Genomic DNA, 19,129 nt, shown 5'->3' on the forward strand with positions numbered 1-19,129 from the left:
CCACTGCCTGGTCCATGGACCACGGGCCACCTTCCCCCTGAGTCCGCGCAGGGCTAAGAAAGGGGAAACGAATACCGTCAAAGGGCTCCAACCTCATGACCCGATCACCTCCCCAAGGTCCATCCTCCAGGGCTTAGGGCTTCATTGTGTGAATTTGGGGGCAGGGGACACAAACGGGCAGCCTGTAACAGCAGCTGACTGCTGGGGCTGGGAAGGAATCATGCACCTTGGCCCAGAGGCCGGCCATTGTGCTCTACCCAGGAGGAGAGTTCCACTGCCGTTTGCTAAGTTCTTAACTTACCTTTAGACTCCACCCCAACGACAGTCAGCATCTTTCAACAAAACGTCTTTTCTGGCTATTGTGAATTATTCTCATAAATGTTTAGTTTGGATTTTATTTAATAGCCAGGCTTTTAAGAACTATTTCTCTCCTGTATAAGAAGTGAAAAATTTCAATTGGTTAAGAAAGTTACTTTGGTTTTCTAATTCCTCAGAGAGTAAATCTTTCTAAAATTTCAGTTTTCTCATAGATGCTAGTTTTATTATGAGTCTTGACCATTTACTGTTTCTATTATTCAACCAGAAAGCTCTCATTGATAGATATCAATATCCTTATTCAGTAAGATTTAAAATTCTATTAAATTGTTGACCTGGTCATATGGCTTTGGAAAAGACTGTAATTTAGGGAAGAAGCCACAGTTGACCCAGTATTGACTAGTAATTTCTGAGACATATTTGCGTAAAGGTGTAGATTAATATTTTGGCCAATGAGAAGATAACCATCAGTTTACTTTTGTCTGTTCAGTCTACTCATAGGGTTAACACTGAAATTCATTTTTCAACTTTTATGTTTGAAATTTCTTAGGTTTATTTTGCTAATATCTATTAACATGGGTTCCCACCTTATTTAAATTCTCACCTTTTTAATTATCTAAATTAATCAAATTAACATGATTAACTTTCCAAGAGTCAAGCTTTTATATAGATACATGGTTTTCAAAACAGTAGTTTTGAGACTCACTGTTCAGTAAGCATTTTTTTAACATTGATATATCAGTATTCTGATACTAAATGTGTTAATGTTATCACTACTGAGTTTGTTAAATGTGATAACTTCCCTTTTGGCTTTCAGCATTTATCCATAGGGTTAGTCAAGCTTCCCATATACATTGGCATTAGTTTGCTTAATTTACAAGAGGAAAATTCAGACAATACAAGGCTATATTGTTTATACCTTTTGGGTACCCGTTAGTGGGGTTCAGTTGATTTTAAGAACTCCCTAAGGGAAAGTTTATGCCCCGGTGTCCCTCACATTAGGTGAGTTACCTAGTTCTTACCTGTAATAAACTGTTACTGATTGGTATGTTTGGTGAATTAGCGCCTTCTTGTTTAGAAACAGCATCTGTTTCATGGATGTGCAGAACATTCGGCTTCTGGGAGTTAGCCAGGCATCGTGAAGCTCTGCAGGCTGGTCTCTAGGGTTCCCTTGGACACCCCAGAATAGGAGGCAGCCAGCAGCTCTGTACCTCTGTTAGGAGCTGGAAGTCAGGGCTGAATTGGCGCCTGGTGGCTCAGACAGTAAAGCGTCTGCCTACAATGTGGGAGACCGGGATTCGATCCCTGGGTCAGGAGCATCCTCTGGAGAAAGAAATGACAACCCACTCCAGTACTCTTGCCTGGAAAATCCCATGGACGGAGAAGCCTGGTACGCTACAGTCCATGGGGTCGCAAAGAGTCAGACATGACTGAGCAACTTCACTCTCTCTCTCCCTGTTTAACAATTAACCTTCCCTTCCTTGATAACAGAAAGCTGCCTTTCATACCCCTGGTAACTGTTTTCTTCACAGGGAGTTAGGAACGTGACAGAATCATCCTAATCAGTGAATGACCTTTAAAACAAAAGAGCACTACAATTTTGAAATTAAGACAGTGTATAAGTTAGAAGTTTACGAATAACAACTTGGAAACTCGCAGAAACACTCACACTAAAGCAGACCTTAGAGGGGAAACCAAACTGAGTTCCTCTTTGTGAGACAGTGTGAGAGGTCCACTTTGAGTCAGAATCACCAAACAATTTGCAGAATTGTAGTCAACCAGCTTCCTGAGAGCTAAGGGTGTGGCCTCTTAGCCAGATACCATAGGTTCAAATCCCAGCTGTGTTACTTACCAGCTCTTTGAGTTTTACGCAAGTTTCTTAACCTGTTCTGTGACTTAGCTTCTTCATCTGTACCTGTATCAAGGGTTGTGAAGATTAATATCAGTGGTTGTAAGTTGATCCTTGTAAAGGTCTTAGTGCCTCGCATAGGGTAAGTGTTCAGAAAGCGCTGACTGTTATTAAGTTCACCTCAACACTGGTTGGAGCATAAACCGTTCATAAATATTTTTCAGTAGGTTTTGCTTCATCCTCAGGATCACCCTGGGTATTGATTCCTAGAAATAGAATCTTCAGGGACACAGGCTAACACGTGGGAGAAGGGGAGCCACAGCAGGGATTACTTTACAACCTTCTTCCAGTCTGTGACTCCTGTGGGCAGTAGTTGCACGTGGACTCATGTCCCAGGAAAGTACATTCTATGTGATGCCAAGATTTTTGTAGGATTTTTGCAATATGGCAACTTGGGTAGAAGGCAATAAGGAGATATCTTGAGAACCTTATGATCAAAGAGACTAGTGAGGGGTCTTCTAGTTAGGAGACTCAACTCCTGAAAACAGCCCACACTTTTCTCTTAGCAGTTACACTGATCAGCTTCCAAATTTGAGATTTACCCAACGCTTCTTCTGAATTGTTATAAAACCTAAGGCAGCCATGTTAGATCAGGTTTGAACCACACACACACAGTAAACACATATAATTAACTTTTGCTCTTTTCATGTTTTTGGAGAAGCTTGAAGTTTATCAAATTGTACTAACTCTTCAGAAAATTCTTCATAATTTTAAATGAGTGATAGTCTCTTGAAGAAAAAAATTCTTGAGTTAGAACTTCTTTCCATAGTTTGACTTCCTGCACATTAGTTTCTAACTGCCTGAAAGTTTCTTCTAATCAAGACTAGTACTCTGCCCTGCTTCTTGTATTACACCTGTCTCAGTCAGTCTTCAAAAGCAAGGCTGACTTTTTTTCTTTTTGCTATTTTAAGCTACAACTGGCCACTGCAGTCATATTTATGAGGCTTCACCTTAAAGCTTTCCACTCTGTACCCAGCCCAGGTGTCTGATGAGCACAGAGGTCATGTCTTGATATCCACCTGTTAAACATAGTGTCCCAGAATTTAATTTTTTTACCTGGCTGTTTGAGCCTTTTATTGCCCGTTTACTCTTACGTAAATTGAGTCATCTTTAAAAATAGCTTTATAAGTGGAGCTATACTGGTAGGATAAATATATGTGTATATTAGAATATATATGGGAGAAATACTTATTCAGTAGAAATTAGCTTTATAAGTGGAGCTATACTGGTAGGATAAATATATGTGTATATTAGAATATATATGGGAGAAATACTTATTCAGTAGAAATTATGTGTGTATAAATATACACAAACCCAAAATACTGACCAATTCAAAAAGTTAGATAAATTCATGGAACCTTTTAAAGACTCATAGAGTGGGAGTGAAAGGTCCAGGCACACGGTTACTGAAGGTACTTTCTCTATCATTCTGCTTTCTCAGGGTCCCTTGTAAGTCACTGAACTTTGCATCGTATTGGTTTGACGTTACTTTCCCTTGTCTTCTTTCTTGATCACTCACTGTCTGGAGGAATTATGAAATGAAATCCACTAATCCAAAAGAGTTGAAAGGATCCCAGAATTCTTAACACATTCCTAAGAAAATCTAAACACATTCAGTGAGCAAAGTCTATTCAGTATGTATATTAATAGCATTTCCGTAATCTCTGCCTGAGTAATAATGTTGAAAGATCATCAATTATTTTCTAAGAGTTTCCCTACATTATTTACATGTTGTAAGCTAACCATAATTGAGGAGTTACATAGGTTAGTACTCTGCTATTAATTTAGAACACAACTATTCTAAAAGACCCATTGGTCATTATCAAGAACTGATGTTTTTCTGATACTATAGGATATAGATGAAAATACCATTTTAAAGAAGTTGATGGTAAATTATTTTTAAACTAAGGCCTGTGACTTTAATAGAGATGAAGAACATGTAGTTCTGAAGTAAACAGACCAAAGTTATTTAATCTCAGTTCTAATTTATTCAAACTGGCTGAGTAACCTTGGGCAAGACACTTACCTTCTCTGAGGTTTGTAAAATGGAACTAATAATCACTGTAAAGAATTATTTTCCTCCCATTTGCTTGGAGTGTAGGAACTAGGCTTTTTCTTCTAAGAATCCCTCTATAACACCCATTTTTATTCCTCTTCTCTGTCACCCTGATTTTATGAATCACCCTGTTCTTCATTTAATACAGTATTCAGCCACCACATCCATAGTATTGGAAAAGTGGAAAGTGGGTTCTCATTAAATACTGGTTGTCTGGATGAACTGGACAGCCCTTATGTGTGAGTACATGGTGGTGAACACAGAGGACCCCTGTGGGAGTCAGTCTGGGGAAAAGATGGCAGTTAACAAGAAAGGACAGTAAGGTGTGAAGTGTTAGGACACAGAAAGAGGAGACACTCTGACCTCTACAAGGGAGGATGTGGCCTCATCCAGAAAAGAGGCCTCCTTGAAGGACATGGGACTCAAGCCCTGGACCCCGTGAGATGAGCACTAACCATTGGCAGTTCCAGCCTCCCTTACTCACTCACCACCCTCTGCAAATCACATCATTACAGCATCTGAAGAATGACACAGTTTCACTGTAGGATAATCAACTATAGTACAACTGGTTCCTCGTCCGTAAAATGAGAATAAAACTACCTCCTCCACCTTCCTTATACGGCAAGTTTTAGAGCACTTTTAATGCCACTTAAGAATTAGACACTATTTTAATAGTTAATACCAAGAATGCCTCTTTATAGTAAAGATAGCCAAGCACAACCAGATCTAAACAGATGGGTCATACAACGGTTTTGTTTTGTATTTTAAAAAAAGTAAATTTGTGGCACTTTAGACTGTGTGGTATTTATTATAGTGGTACTTAACCAAAATAGGATTCTGTGGTTTGTTAAAATATAACTTGATTTCTGAAATACTGTGGCTGTGAGCAGAGAAATTAAAAAATCTTGCACAGTAATTTAACGAAAGGGTTCAATTTCCCACTTGTAGTTTTTACCTTAAGGAAGGGATGGTATCCAAAAAGACGACCAGAGAAAACAAGAGTCAAAGAACCTCCTCCTGAGTTTTTCCTGAACTTTGCCAGAGCAGCCTCACCATCCTTCAGATTTCACTCTCCTGTTTGCAGCTGCCTTGATGAGGAAATGATTTCTTCCTAGAAATCATTACACCCTACCTAACAAAAATGCATCTTTAATTCCCATCAGTTTTAAACCCATTATGGTGAGCTGTCTCACCCAGACAGTTGCCCAGTGTTTTAAGGTGAAGTCAGTTATTTTTTAAGTCATTTTTTAGGTTTAATCAACACTAGATTCATTTTTCTGTGAAAGTTCAGAGATGACTCCATCTAAATACAACATAGCTATTTTTAGTTTATATCTTTTAGAACTGTTGTCATTATTCATGCTTTATTTACTGCAACTGTGTTGCTGTTGTTCACACACTAAGTCATGTTCAATTCTTTGCAACCCCTTTGGATGGCAGCATGCCAGGCTTCCTTGTCCCTCACTGTCTGCTGGAGTTTGCTCAGACTCAGGTCCACTGAGTTAGTGATGCCATCTAACCATCTCATCCTCTCACAAACTCTTCTCCTCCTGTCCTCAACCTTTCCCAACATGAGGGCCTTTTCTAATGAGTCACCTCTTCACATCAGGTGGCCAAAGTATTGGAACTTCAACATCAGTCCTTCTAATGAATACTCAGGGCTGATTTCCTTTAGGATTGACTAGTTTGAACTCCTTGCAGTCCAAGGGACTCTCAAGAGTCTTCTCCAGCACCACAGTTTGAAAGCATCAATTCTGAGGCACTCAGCCTTCTTTATAGTCCAACTCACACCTGTACATGACTACTAGAAAAACCGTAACTTTGACTATGTGGACCTGCAGCTGTGTTGTGTTTTTTTAAGTATTTTTGGTAATTGGTTTTGTGAGCTGATTTAACTGTTGCTATTAACGTGGGAAAGTGACACTTAGAAATTTTCTATTTTGTTCTGTTTCATTTCCAGGGCCCTAATTCAATCATGATCATCCTCGTCATGCTGTTGAATATCGGGTTGGCCATTCTTTTTGTTCACTTTCTAACTTGATTGGAATTAGGAAAGGTAAGAATAGCCTTAATTTCTATATAAAATCGCAATCTATCACATTCTTTTCCCCTATTCAGATTTACAATTTTTTTTTTTTTTTAACAACCGTGCATTGTCCTTCAATTTAATTTTGGCTGCGCCTGAATGTGATTCAACATAGTTACTTAATGATATCACTGTTTTGACCCTTCGGTGAAGTCATGACAACTAGTGGTGTGAGCCCACGGTCCTCTGCAGTGGTGTCATCAGCCCTTTAAATGGCACACTCCAGGCAGACTCAGACACAGGGAAGGAGGCTTGGAATTAGGATGGGCTCACGAGAGAGAGAGAGAGAAAGATGGAAAATTCAGCCGGAGGACCTGTCCGGTCCCCCCTGGGAAGGCGTTGTGGCTATGGGGTCCTCTGGGAGCTGAAGCAGTCAACCATGTTGGAGAGCAAAACTTAATAATCATTCTTTCTTAACATCTGCTGAAGCAGCCCCATCCGGCGAAGTTCTTGGCAGTGGCTACTCCATCTGTCCTAGCAGAGTGTGACTAAACTGGAGATATATGGAGCTGCTTTTTTTTTTTTTTTTTTTTTTTTTGACGGAAGTCAACAGCTGCCTTACTATTTTACCATCTGACGTTGCTAGTAGGGAGCTGGGGAAACAAACGACCGCCCTAGGAATGCGGTTGGAGGATTGTGTTGCTGCGGCCATGGTTCCAACATTCACTCCCGTCTCAGTAGAGGAAGTAGGCGGCAGCATCACTCACCAGTCTTATGCCACGACCTGCTGCTTTCTCATCTCCTGGAACGTCCCGGGAGAGAAGGTTTTGTCGGCTTGTGCACGGTTCTGTTCATTTCTGCTGTTTACTTAAATCTGATGTGTGGTCACCTACAGCGTGCGGTCCTGGCCGGAGGAGGCACACGTGTCGCATCTCGAGGAAAAGAAAACAACAGAATTCTAGAGAAGAAAGTGTTTATTTTGATAGCAATACATCATTCTTCATGTCATGTTTAGTCTTCCTAAACCTGTAAAAGGCTATTTAAAATTTAGCAATTTGAAGGCATTATACCTAAGAAATCACTTAAACATTTTTAACACTACTGAGATGAATTTATTTATGCACTTCAGAGGTGCTAAATTTTAAAAGCTGAAAGACAACAGAATTCTAAGAAGTATAGTCAAAATGTTGCATGGGTTGCAGTAATCAGTGTTCAAAGGATTCAGTTTCATTGCTGACGTACTTTAACAACCAAATAAAATCTTGTCAGTGGCTATGTTAATTCCCATGAAAGTTAAGCAAGATGCTATTAATAACTGCTCTTCTCTTTTTTTTTTTTCCCCACAACTTACAAATTTTCATTGAATACATTCAGGTAGAGCATAAAGCTTTGTTCAATCAGTGCTTCTCAATTTTATGCCTTTCGTGTTTTTCAAAGTCCTTTTGTAACTTTATTTCACACTTTAAAGGCGTAGACAATTTTTAAGTATCTGTCTTTTGCAGTCCTTTGTTATTCTGACATAAACGGATTTTTTTGCTGTTTTATAATTTATTCTTTATTACTCAGAAGCATGCTTATTTAGAGAAACTATGTGGGCTTTATATAATTATTTAAAAAGAAAATCAAGGGAGGAAAGTTATCCATTCAATCTTGGTAAAATATTGAGGAGAGAGAGGGAGCTATTCCTAAGTATTTTCATGATCTGCATGGTTTAATCAGATTTTTCTTACCTTATTTGCTACCGTTTCGATGCAGAAGAGAGAAGTCATATGTTAGCACAGATGTGGACTGAATGTCACCTGCAGGGTAGTAACCCAGTGGTGTTTTTTGCAGAAGTACAATATGTTGAAACTCCTGGGTGTGACCAATATGGAATAAAGAAGAAAGCAGAAAGAGAGCAAATGAAAATTACAACTTGTATATTTATTTTTTACATTTTGCTTTGACTTTTAAATCTAGGAAGTACATTTTTACCCAAGAAACGTTTCAGTTCCTGTGTCTGTCTCCATACTCTCACTGCTCCTTCCTAACCCCATAGCTCTTGATGCTGGGAAAGCTGATTTTTTTTTAAAAAAATGAAATAAAATATTTAATCTTAAGTGTTTATTTCAAATGTGTAATGCTTTGGAAATAATGGGTAACAGATAATAAAGGATATGTTTATAAAGTGAGCATGTTGGTTCCATTTATAAATATATGTATGATTTATAAGCTTTTTTAAAACAAAGCTCAAATTGTTGGTATTTTTCTAAAATGTGCACAGCTGTATTTTACATGAAAGGCTCTTTCTAATGGGTTGTTATACTGTACTCTACATTTTGGACAGCACATGAAGTCTGCCAATGTACTTAATAAAACATGACTTTGTTTATTTAAAGTTTCTTGCTGTGAAAAAGAACTCCCTACCTGCGAGTTCCGTTATTTATAATCCTTGAAACCAAAATGTATAATGTACAGTTTTCACAACTGTATCTGCTCTAATAAAAAAAAAGTTGGTTATTAATAAAGTTGCAGGTGTGTTTCCTTTAAGAGTAAATTACTGTCTTGAGTTATGTGGAATTTTTTGATGGTGATGGTGTTGAAAGATCTGCTGAAAAATTAATAATAGAAATGGGGGGGCCAGCACAGTGCTCAAAGAATCCACCTGGCAGAAGGACACAGTGCCGCACCATTATTTTTCTCTATGTTTCTTTCACCTTGGGCCTTTCAAGTAATTTTGCAAAATAAGATTCTTGGCTCTGTTCGTTGCCTTCATTGTATATGTGCTCAGTCATGTCCAACTCTTTGCAACCCTATGGACTGTAGCCCGCCAGACTCCTCTGTCCATGGGATTTCCCAGGCAGGAATACTGGGACGGGTTGCTGTTATTTCCTTATCCAGGGGATCTTCCCGACTCAGGGATCAACCCGTGTCTCGTGCATCTCCTGCACTGGCAGGCGGACTCTATCAGCTGAGCCACCAGCCAGAGTCATTAACTGTGTTAGTGCCTTATCCCAGGTTTTAAGTCCATTCCTGTTTTCAAGGAAAACGTCAGGCTGAAGTAAATCTCCTGCACGGGCACTCTGCAGTTAGTTTTTTGACCATTGTGGGCCAGAGAAAGCGGTATGTTACTCTAGCCCTGCTGCTTAGGTACTGCTGCTGCTAAGTCGCTTCAGTCGTGTCCGACTCTGTGCGACCCCATAGACGGCAGCCCACCAGGCTCCCCCGCCCCTGGGATTCTCCAGACAAGAACACTGGAGTGGGTTGCCATTTCCTTCTCCAATGCATGAAAGTGAAAAGTGAAAGTGAAGTCGCTCAGTCGCGTCCAACTCTTAGCGACCCCATGGACTGCAGCCTACGAGGCTCCTCCATCCACGGGATTCTACAGGCAAGAGTACTGGAGTGGGGTGACATTGCCTTCTCCAGCTTAGGTACAAGCAGCTTAAATAAACTTACACTTGAACAAACTTGCTGCAAATAGAACTTGCAGCTTTTGAAGCCATACTGGCTGCTGGCCTCACTGACTTGATGCCTCAGCAAGCAGCCTATGAGGAATAATAAAAAGGGCTTCTCTAGAAGAACAGCTTCCCAGGAAGCTGCCACAGCGCCTTTAAATCCCAAATTGGTCACTCCTATTGTGAGCTAAGGTATCAAAGACCCCCACAAACATAATGTGCAGAGTTATTAGCTCTAGGTATTAACAGATTTACCAACTCAGATGATTCCTCTCCTAGCAAATCCCCCAGGAACAGAACACAGAACAGACTACTTTGGAGCAGGCAGGAGAAGCACAGGGTGCTAGAACAATTACCGACTCCAGATTCATGTCCAAACCACAGATTTTGGTGGCTGAAGCCAAAAGCTAGCGTGAAGACTGTGTGGTTGGGAAATCTGGAAAATATTCGATGTGCCCTTTTCACACAATAACTATTTCAAGAGTCATGGTGAGCAGCTCCCTGGGCTTCTGATTACACACAGCCCCCGCCCACCCACTCCAGACTTTGGAAGAATATGTAGACTCGTGTCTGCAATATCACAGGCACCATGGACGTGGCATATCCGCCACGAGAGTGTAACAATTCAGCAGGCTGTGTTTGATTAACCCAGGTTTATGAATTATCTGTGTCCAACATTTCCTTCTTTCCCCAAGTACTGGAGAAGTACTTAGGAGTCTCTCATAGGAGTCTGAAATATCAGGGTAGGGACTGATACTCTCTCAATAGGGGTCTGATATATGGGAGTAAGAGAAAATATCAAAATGTATAGAATGCAGTGAATACTGATTAACACAACAGTATGGATGAAATTTTGCCTGTGGTTGTGATTGATTGTGGATTCTTCGATAATCTGTGCCCCCCTGTAAAATGGGCAGAACCATAGCGCCGACCTCACAGGGCAGATCTAAGGAGGAAATGAACTTATTTACATTAAGTGCTTAGGATAGTATCTGGCACAGAGAAACTGCTTTGGCCATGTTAGCTTTTACTCATTGGAGGAGCTGGGAAAAAAATTTAATTTGTGTGTCTCAAATTTTAAAAATACAGTAAGATCCCACTAAAGGCTCTTTATAAAGGTGAATTATGCCACAGGTCATAGGACGTTCTTCAGTGGTAATCACTGAGTCTCTCTCTCTGTGAATATAAAAGGCCACACTTAACGGACCTCCTTCTCTACACTGAAATGTGATTTTTAGTAGAGAATGTGACGTTTGCTTTACAAAGGACTTCTTTATCTCATTAGAGTTTTATAAGGTCCCTATGAAAGATTTCCTGCAGGTTGACTTGCCTAAGGTTATGTAGCCAAAAAGTTGTAAATATTTGTAAGAGAGTTCCAGCTGTGACTCTACATATTATGCTTTTTCATTTCAGTATATTGACTAGCGTTATTCCACACTGTCGTACTTATCAGCCACGAAAAGGCAGACAATATGATGAAATTCAGGGTAACAGTGTGGGTTCCGTGAGCCCATTTCCATAAGTTCCTGAGTGCTACTCAGTAGATGCAACTATGGAAGCCTATCAGAAGTTCTGAATAATGTACTTAAAATCCTAAATGTTAGATGTATTTAAAAGTTGCATAACTTTTAGAAATGTATTTGTGTATTTATTTTGAACCTTAAAATACTAAGTATTATTTATTTATACCATGTTCTTGAATTGGGAGAATTGGTATTGTGAAAAGACTCCACTACCCAAAGCAATCTACAGAGTCAATGCAATTCGTATCAAATTACCAATGGCATCCTTCATAAGAATTAGAACAAAAAATTCTACCATTTGTATGGAAACACAGAAGACCCCAAATAGCCAAAAGGATCTTGAGAAAGAAAAACCGAACTGGAGGAAATCAGGCACCCTGACTTCAAACTATACTACAAAGCTACAGTAATCAAGACAGTGTAACTGGCACAAAAACAGAAATATAGATCAGTGGTACAGGATTGGAAGCCCAGAGATAAGCCCACGTACCTATAACAAAGGAGGCAAGAATTTACAATGGAGAAAAGACAGCCTCTTCAATAAGTGGTGCTGGGGAGACTGGAGAGCTACATGTAAAAGGATGAAATTAGAACACTACCTAACACCATACACAAAAATAAACCCAAAATGGATCAAAGACCTAAATGTAAGACTGGACACTATAAAACTCTTAGAGGAAAACAGGAAAAACACTCTGACATAAACCACAGCAAGATCTTTTTCAACTCACCCCCTAGAGTGATGAAAATAAAAACATAAATGGGACCTAATTAAAAGATTTTTCCCACAATAAACCATAAACAAGATGAAAAGACAACCCTCAGAATGGGAGAAAACATTTGCAAACAAAGCAATGGACAAAGGTTTAATCTCCAAAATATATAAACAGCTCATGCAGGTCAATATCAAAAAAACAACCTACTCAAAAAAATAGGTGGAAGACATAAATCTCTCTCCAAAGAAGACATAGAGATGGTGAAGAAGCACATGAAAAGATGCTCAATATCCCTAATTATTAGAAAAATGCAAATTATTAGAAAAATAATGCAAATCTTACCAGTCAGAATGCGGATCATCAAAAAATCTACAAACAAATGCTGGAGAGGGTGTGGAGAAAAGGGAACCCTCATGCACTGTTGGTGGGAATGTAAATTGATATAGTCACTATGGAAAACAGCATGGGGTTTCCTTAAAAAAACTAAAAATAGAACTACAACATAACCCAGCAATCCCATATATACCCTGAGAAAACCATCATTCAGAAGGACACATACACCTCAATGTTCATTTGTAGCACTACTTAAAGAGCCAGGATATGGAAACAACCTGAATGTCCAACAAGAGATGAATGGAAAAAGATGTGGGTGGGTGGGTGTGTGGGTGGGTGTGTGTGTGTGTGTGTGTGTGTGTGTGTGTGTAATGGAATATTACACAACCATAAAAAGGAATGAAGTAAGGTCATTTGTAGAGCTATGGATAGACCTAGAGTCTGTCATACAAAAGTAAGTCAGAAAGAAAAACATAAATATATTAACGCATATATGTGGAATCTAGAAAATGGTGCACCTATTTCCAGGGCAGGAATAGAGACGCAGATGTAGAGAATGGACTTGTGAACACAGATGGTGTAAGGGGGTGATGGGACAGATTGGGAGGTTGGGATTGACTGCTGCTGCTACCATGTGTAAAATGTAGCTAGCACAGGGAGCTCAGCTCAGGGCTATGTGATGATCCAGAGGGCTGGGATCGGGGTTTGGGAGAGAGGTCTTAAGAGGGAGGGGATCTATGTATATATATAGCTGATTCAGAGCAAAAATTAATACAACATTGTAAAGCAACTATACTCTCAATTTTTTAAAAAAGTTCTGGAAAATGTATTTAAAATCCTAAATGTTAAATGTATGTAAAAGTTTCATAACTTTTAGTAAGTTATTTACATGTTTATTTTTGAATCTTAAAAAATACTAAATATTAATAATAAAAGTTTAGCTTTTAAATGCAAACTTGCTTGGTATTTTGGAGTAAGAGGCACATTATAAATGAAGCTGCTGTGGGTGTATGTTTGAACCTGATTTCTAGGATTAACCCAGAAATCGCAAATAGAAGCCTAAAAGATTTAGATATAAATCATCATGTTCTTTTGACCCTTGATCTCAGTATCCCATAAAATTGCCTTGGTATTGTCTTGAACCCCAAGTCTGATTTAGGTCAAGTGTTAGTAGAATTAACACAAAAATGAGGGCCTGAGATTTGATCAGTCAGTGATTGATAAAGCTGTTCACTTACTGTGGTGAAGAGTATTAGCCCAACCTTTGAGAAGAATTTGAGAGAAGATGTGGAGGCAGAGATAAATTCAGTGGAAGATGACTACAGTGATGATGTGTTGGGTTGGCCAAAAAGATCATTCAGGTTTTTCCATTACGTATCTTACAGAAAAAAACCCAAGTCAACTTTTTGGCCAACCCAATACAAGTCTTTTCTTACCCCAGGCAAATTCATTCATGAAATATCAAGAACAATGCTGAATATTCAATGGAATTCATGATGTTATTTGGTTACAGAAAAGCAACGAAGGGCTTTAGTTCAGTCCTGCCACTTAGAGCACATATTTGAAAGGAAAGAATCTGGTAAGTGTCATGACCCTAGTGCTGGAAAAGTAGAAGCAAAGGCGAGAAGAAGCCCAAAGTCCAGTTTTCTCATGTTCTGTTGTTCAGTCATGTCTGACTCTTTGCAACCCCATGGACTGCAGCGCCCCATGCTTCCCTGTCTTTCACCATCTACTGGAGCTTGCTCAAACTCATGTCCATTGAGTCAGTGATACCATCCAGCCATCTCATCCTCTGTCTCATGTTCTAAGCACATCTTAACAATCTCTTCTGACCACTAGAACAAATGCCTAGAGATCAGGTAGCTGCTTATAAGGTGAAAAAAGCCAAGAAGATGCTCAAACATAGCATCTTTGTGGAGGTAACAGATGATCAGCCCCATTACCTGAGAACTATACATGGCACTTGAAAAGCAGTTTTATCAGATAATTGGGCCAAATAAAACTTAGGACAGGTTAATTAAGATCCCACATGCTGCCCAGTGAGGCCTTAAAAAATTAATAATTTGGGACTTCCCTAGTGGTCCAGTGGTCGAGAATCCACCTTCCACTTCAGGGAACACAGGTTTGATCCCTGGTCAGGGAACTGGGATCCTACAAATCTCAGGGCAACTAACCCACAACTATAGAGCCCACATGCTCCGGAATCCACACACCACAACTACAGAGAAGCCTACCACAATGAAGATCCTGCATGCCGCAACTAAGACCCGACACAGTCAAAATTAAATAATTTTTTAAAAGTTAGGGGAGGTTAGACACCTACAAATCCACACATTATTCAAAAGGAAAAACGCAGATCACTTGCGTCTATCATCACTCATAGATCCACTGACACCAAACAAGAATTTGGAAAATCTCAACACAGGAAAGCACCAAAGAATGAAATATATTTGAATTCAAATAAAAGATTTGGTGGTGCTTGGTTTTAGTTGCTCGGTTGTGTCCAACTCTTTGTGGCACTATGGACTATAGTTCACAGGTTCCTCTGTCCATAGGATTCTCCAGGCAAGAATACTGGAGTACGTTGTCATTCCCTTCTCCAGGGGAATCTTCCTGACCCAGGTGTCAACTACATCCAACTGGTTTTGTCAGGATACAAGTAATGTGAGGAATTAATCATTTTTTTAATTTCTCAGTGTGCACTATGAACATTTCCCAATATTTCCTTACTTTTACAATTTGACTTTCTTCCATTGAAAGTGAAAGTGTTAGTCATTCAGTCATGTCCAACTCTGTGATCCCATGGACCACATTCCACCGGGCTCTTCTGTCCATGGGATTCTCCAGGCAAAAATACGACTGGAATGGGTAGCCTTTCCCTTCTCCAGGGCATCTTCCTGACCCAGAGATCAAACCCAGGTCTCCTGCATTGCAGGCAGATTCTTTACCATCTAATCCACCTCAGCTTTGAATATTTCTAAGATCTTTCCATTTTTCCCCCTAATAATCATGTCCATTTTTTCCTTCACAAAAGGGGTAGTACTAACCAGAAAAGATCCTAGCAGATGGTATTTTTAAGTCTTCATTGCTTCACTCAGACTATTAATCTATCCATATTTGTGTTGACTTCCAAAGACTACCTCAGTAAATTCTAAAGGAAGCACTGGAAACTATTAATATTTGCTCTTCTACTCCAAGCTCTCAGGAGTTTTCCTGCCGCCTGTGTGTTCGGTACGCTGACCGGTGCCCTGGGAAACCCCAGCTCTCCTTTCCAGCTGACCGCATCAGGGTTTCCTATCCGTCTCCCCATCCCAGGGGCGAGCTTAGACACACACAGTGCACCAGTGCGGCATGGCAAACAGCTCAGCGTAACTGAGGATTTGAAGTCAGGAGGAGAAACTTATGAAGGCTTTACATCAGGCCCGCCACTCCCTCGGATGCGGTTTTATGAAACCAGCCACACTCTTTTGGGTCATCCCTATATTCATTGGCTATGCCAGCATCAAACATCATATGTCCATTTGGGACCCTCAAGGGTAGTTTTGGTATCTGTAAAATGGGAACAATAAAACCTGCCTCATAATGTTTATCTATTAATCAAAGTAGGTGATTTCAGTCAGCTCCCTAGCACCTACTAGACTCAGTGTATAATAGGTAATACTAACTTAATAGTCTCACCTTTGTTAGCAATTTGCACTTACTCCATCAATAAATCTCTTGGCCCAAAATGGAGCCCCTCCTGCCAGGAATACTAAGTCAGGAAACCAAAACTAGAAGTTTGGTCCCTGCAAATGCGCCATTTGATCAGAAATGCAATATATACTCATCCCAGGACTTCCTTGGGGGCTCAGTGGCTAAGAATCTGTCTGCCAATGCAGGGGACACAGGTTTGATCCCTAGTTTGGGAAGATTCCACATGCCGCAGAGCAACTAAGCCCATGTGCCACAACTGTTGAGCCTGTGCTCCAGAGCCCAGGAGCCACACCTCTGAGCCCTAGTGCCCCAACTACTGAAGCCCACTCTGCAACGAGAAGCCTGTGCATCGCAACCAGAGCAGCCTCTGCTCCCTGCAACTAGAGAAAGGCCTGCATGGCTGTGAAGACCCAGCACAGCAAAAGGAAGAAATAAATGAATATACACACTCAGTCCACCAACCACCAAGTCAACCTGGGTCTTCTCACCCTTCTCACAAGGGTGACTCCACGGCCCTATTCAATTAAATATTTTCTATTTTTCTGTTCCTTGTTCTTTATTCTTTATCTGACCAAAGATTCCTCCCTTCTGTCCCATTTTGCAGTTCTCTAAAAAGGAAGCTATCTACTTCTTCAAGTGTAAAATGAAGTTTGTATCCCTTAAATTGTTTTATTCTTAAAGATCATTGATGTTTAAGTCTGTTGAAATTCTTTGATCCTTAAGTATCAGGTCCTGCCCTAAGGAATGTATTTGGCATATAGAATCAGTTGTACTTTAAACAATTAAAAGAGTTCCTTCCCAAAAGCAAAGGGAACTCAAAAATCAAAGCTCATAATGACCATCAGATGGTACAGTGATGAGTACTGACTCATTTCTCATAAGCAGCTTAGGAATATTTAATAACATGAAACACTCATTATATACAGTAGGTACAATTATTCATTAATGTCTGCTATTGTATAATAAAAAGGTACAATTAAGATGTATGAGGGTGGGAGGGGGGATTGAGATGGGGAATACATGTAAATCCATGGCTGATTCATGTCAATGTATGACAAAACCACTACAATATTGTAAACTAATTAGCCTCCAACTAATAAAAATAAATGGAAAAAAAAACAAAGATGTATGAGAAACAAGCTTGAAAAAGGCTGGCCACTTTGATTCACTCTTAGTTGTAGGAGCGAGCTTCCTGATGCATGTAGACTATCAAGATTTTCACTGATACCCAGAAGTATGTTAATGGGCCTACTATGTTTAATCATTGTGGTTAGGAACACAGGCAAATGGCTGTGCCTTTAAATTAAAATATATTTAATTAGAAATAACAGCATGGCAAAATACCATGTTGCATCTCCCAGAGCTGAGTAGTTAGTGTAGCAACCATTAGTTTATAAGTTCTGTCATTAATATTTATAAGAAAAAGAACAGAAAAGAGGGCAAGAAGTTATCTGCTCCAGTTAAGTGATCATCCAAGTCCAGAGAGCTTATCTCAAATCCTGCATTAAGCTAAACCTGGGTGCTTTCCTCCAAATGGTAACAGGAAACAGCACTCCTGCTTGTAACATTTAATTCACTATTTTAAAGACAATCTGACATTAGATGGAAGTCCCCTTCTGGGACTTTAAATAGCTTTTGTATTATTAAAGCACACACACTATTTTTTCCTTTTTCCCAAATCTCGTACTGTAATGACCACGGCAGGCAGGAGACTTCCAATGGTTCTCAAATTTTAATGCGCATTAGTCAAACACTGCTGAGCCCACAACAGTTTCTGATGGAGTAGGTCCAGGTTTTTGCATGTCTGACAAGTGGTAGGATGTTGCTGGCCAGGAGACTATACTTTGAGAACAACTGCTGTATGGATCAAGCAGTACACAAGTATCAAGCACCAACCACCGCCAAAGCCCTTTGCTTGGCTAAGTGTATGGTGTCCTCAAGAGAAGAAAGAAGAATGAAAAAGAATACCTGCATACTTAACGTGTAATGCAATTATATTGCCCTTGTTCAGTCACTCAGTCATGTCCGACTCTTTGCGACCCTATGGCTCCTCTGTCCATGGGATTCTCCAGGCAAGAATACTGGAGTGGGTTGCCATCCCCTTCTCCAGGGGATCTTCCTGATCCAGGGATAGAACCCACATCCCCTACACTGGCAGGTGGATTCTTTACCACTAGCCACTAGGCAAGCCCCAGCAATCATGTTATTTGACCCTTAAACTAACTCTGCAACCTACAAAGTGCTCCACATTTTGCACATAAGAAAACCAAGGTCCAGAGGGTTGAAGAGAATTGTTTAACAAAACACAGCTGATAGAGAGCAGAGCCAAGACTCCCACCCAAGAGCCTTTGACTCCCAAGTCCTGGACTTTCCTTCCCCTACATCTCAGCAGCTTTGCCCTCTGGCCATCGAGAGGTGAGAGCACCAGACACAGTCCTTCTGGCTGCCATCAGGCAAGAAGACCACAGGATGGTTGAGTCCTCAGGATTAACTGGAATGAAACACTGACTTCTGAGGTTGAAGGCAGTGCACTTTCTAATTCATGAATGAGAGCATTCTAAAAATCCATACAGTATTTTATCTATAGATATTTCTCACAAACCAGATATGAAATTGGACCTCATTTTCTAAGACTTGCACACTCAAAAATGCATTTTGTCAGACAGCGCTCACATTTGCAAGCCTACACATACTCCCTCTGCCCATCTGTGTAGACCTTCTCCCCTCATTTTGAAAGAAGCAGAAAATGTGCAGTTAAAGACAACGACAGTGTATGCACGTACAGATTTCATCGTGTCCAGCTGACCTTCTTCAGCAGCCACCAGGCTAGAAGAGGAAGTGTAGTTATCAGAGAGAAGGCAGATACTGGCAGGAAGCAGTGAGGGGGATGGTTAGGAAAACATCCTGATCCTAATTTTTGTCAGGAGATGAGTATAGGACTTACAAAATCCATCCTACAATCAGCATCAGACAAGTCCTCTATCTGTCACAGAGTTTACTTTCAACATTAAGATTTCTCACAAATGGTAAAAATAGATAATACATAGAAAATACACATTGTATTTTACAATTTTACATTTTACACAATGTAAAAAGGTGCTCAACCTGACTGACAGCCAGGGAA

General features: G+C 40.0%; 1 protein-coding gene across 4 annotated transcripts in view; it reads left to right on the forward strand.

The window, feature by feature from the left end:
- Positions 1–8,813, forward strand: part of JPH1 (junctophilin 1) — an 87,617-nt gene extending 78,804 nt beyond the window's left edge. Inside the window, exons 5-6 of one of the 4 annotated variants that reach the window (XM_065903146.1) lie at positions 6,241–6,336; positions 6,482–8,813. In XM_065903146.1, the coding sequence (XP_065759218.1) occupies positions 6,241–6,321 (81 nt within the window). In that variant the 3' untranslated portion in view covers positions 6,322–6,336; positions 6,482–8,813. The remainder of the gene's footprint in view (positions 1–6,240; positions 6,337–6,481) is intronic. The other 3 variants (XM_065903147.1, XM_065903145.1, XM_065903148.1) reach the window with 3 other exon arrangements.
- Positions 8,814–19,129: the final 10,316 nt, after the last annotated feature.

Source organism: Muntiacus reevesi, chromosome 12 (genome assembly GCF_963930625.1).
Source record: "Muntiacus reevesi chromosome 12, mMunRee1.1, whole genome shotgun sequence".
Classification (NCBI taxonomy): domain Eukaryota; kingdom Metazoa; phylum Chordata; class Mammalia; order Artiodactyla; family Cervidae; genus Muntiacus; species Muntiacus reevesi.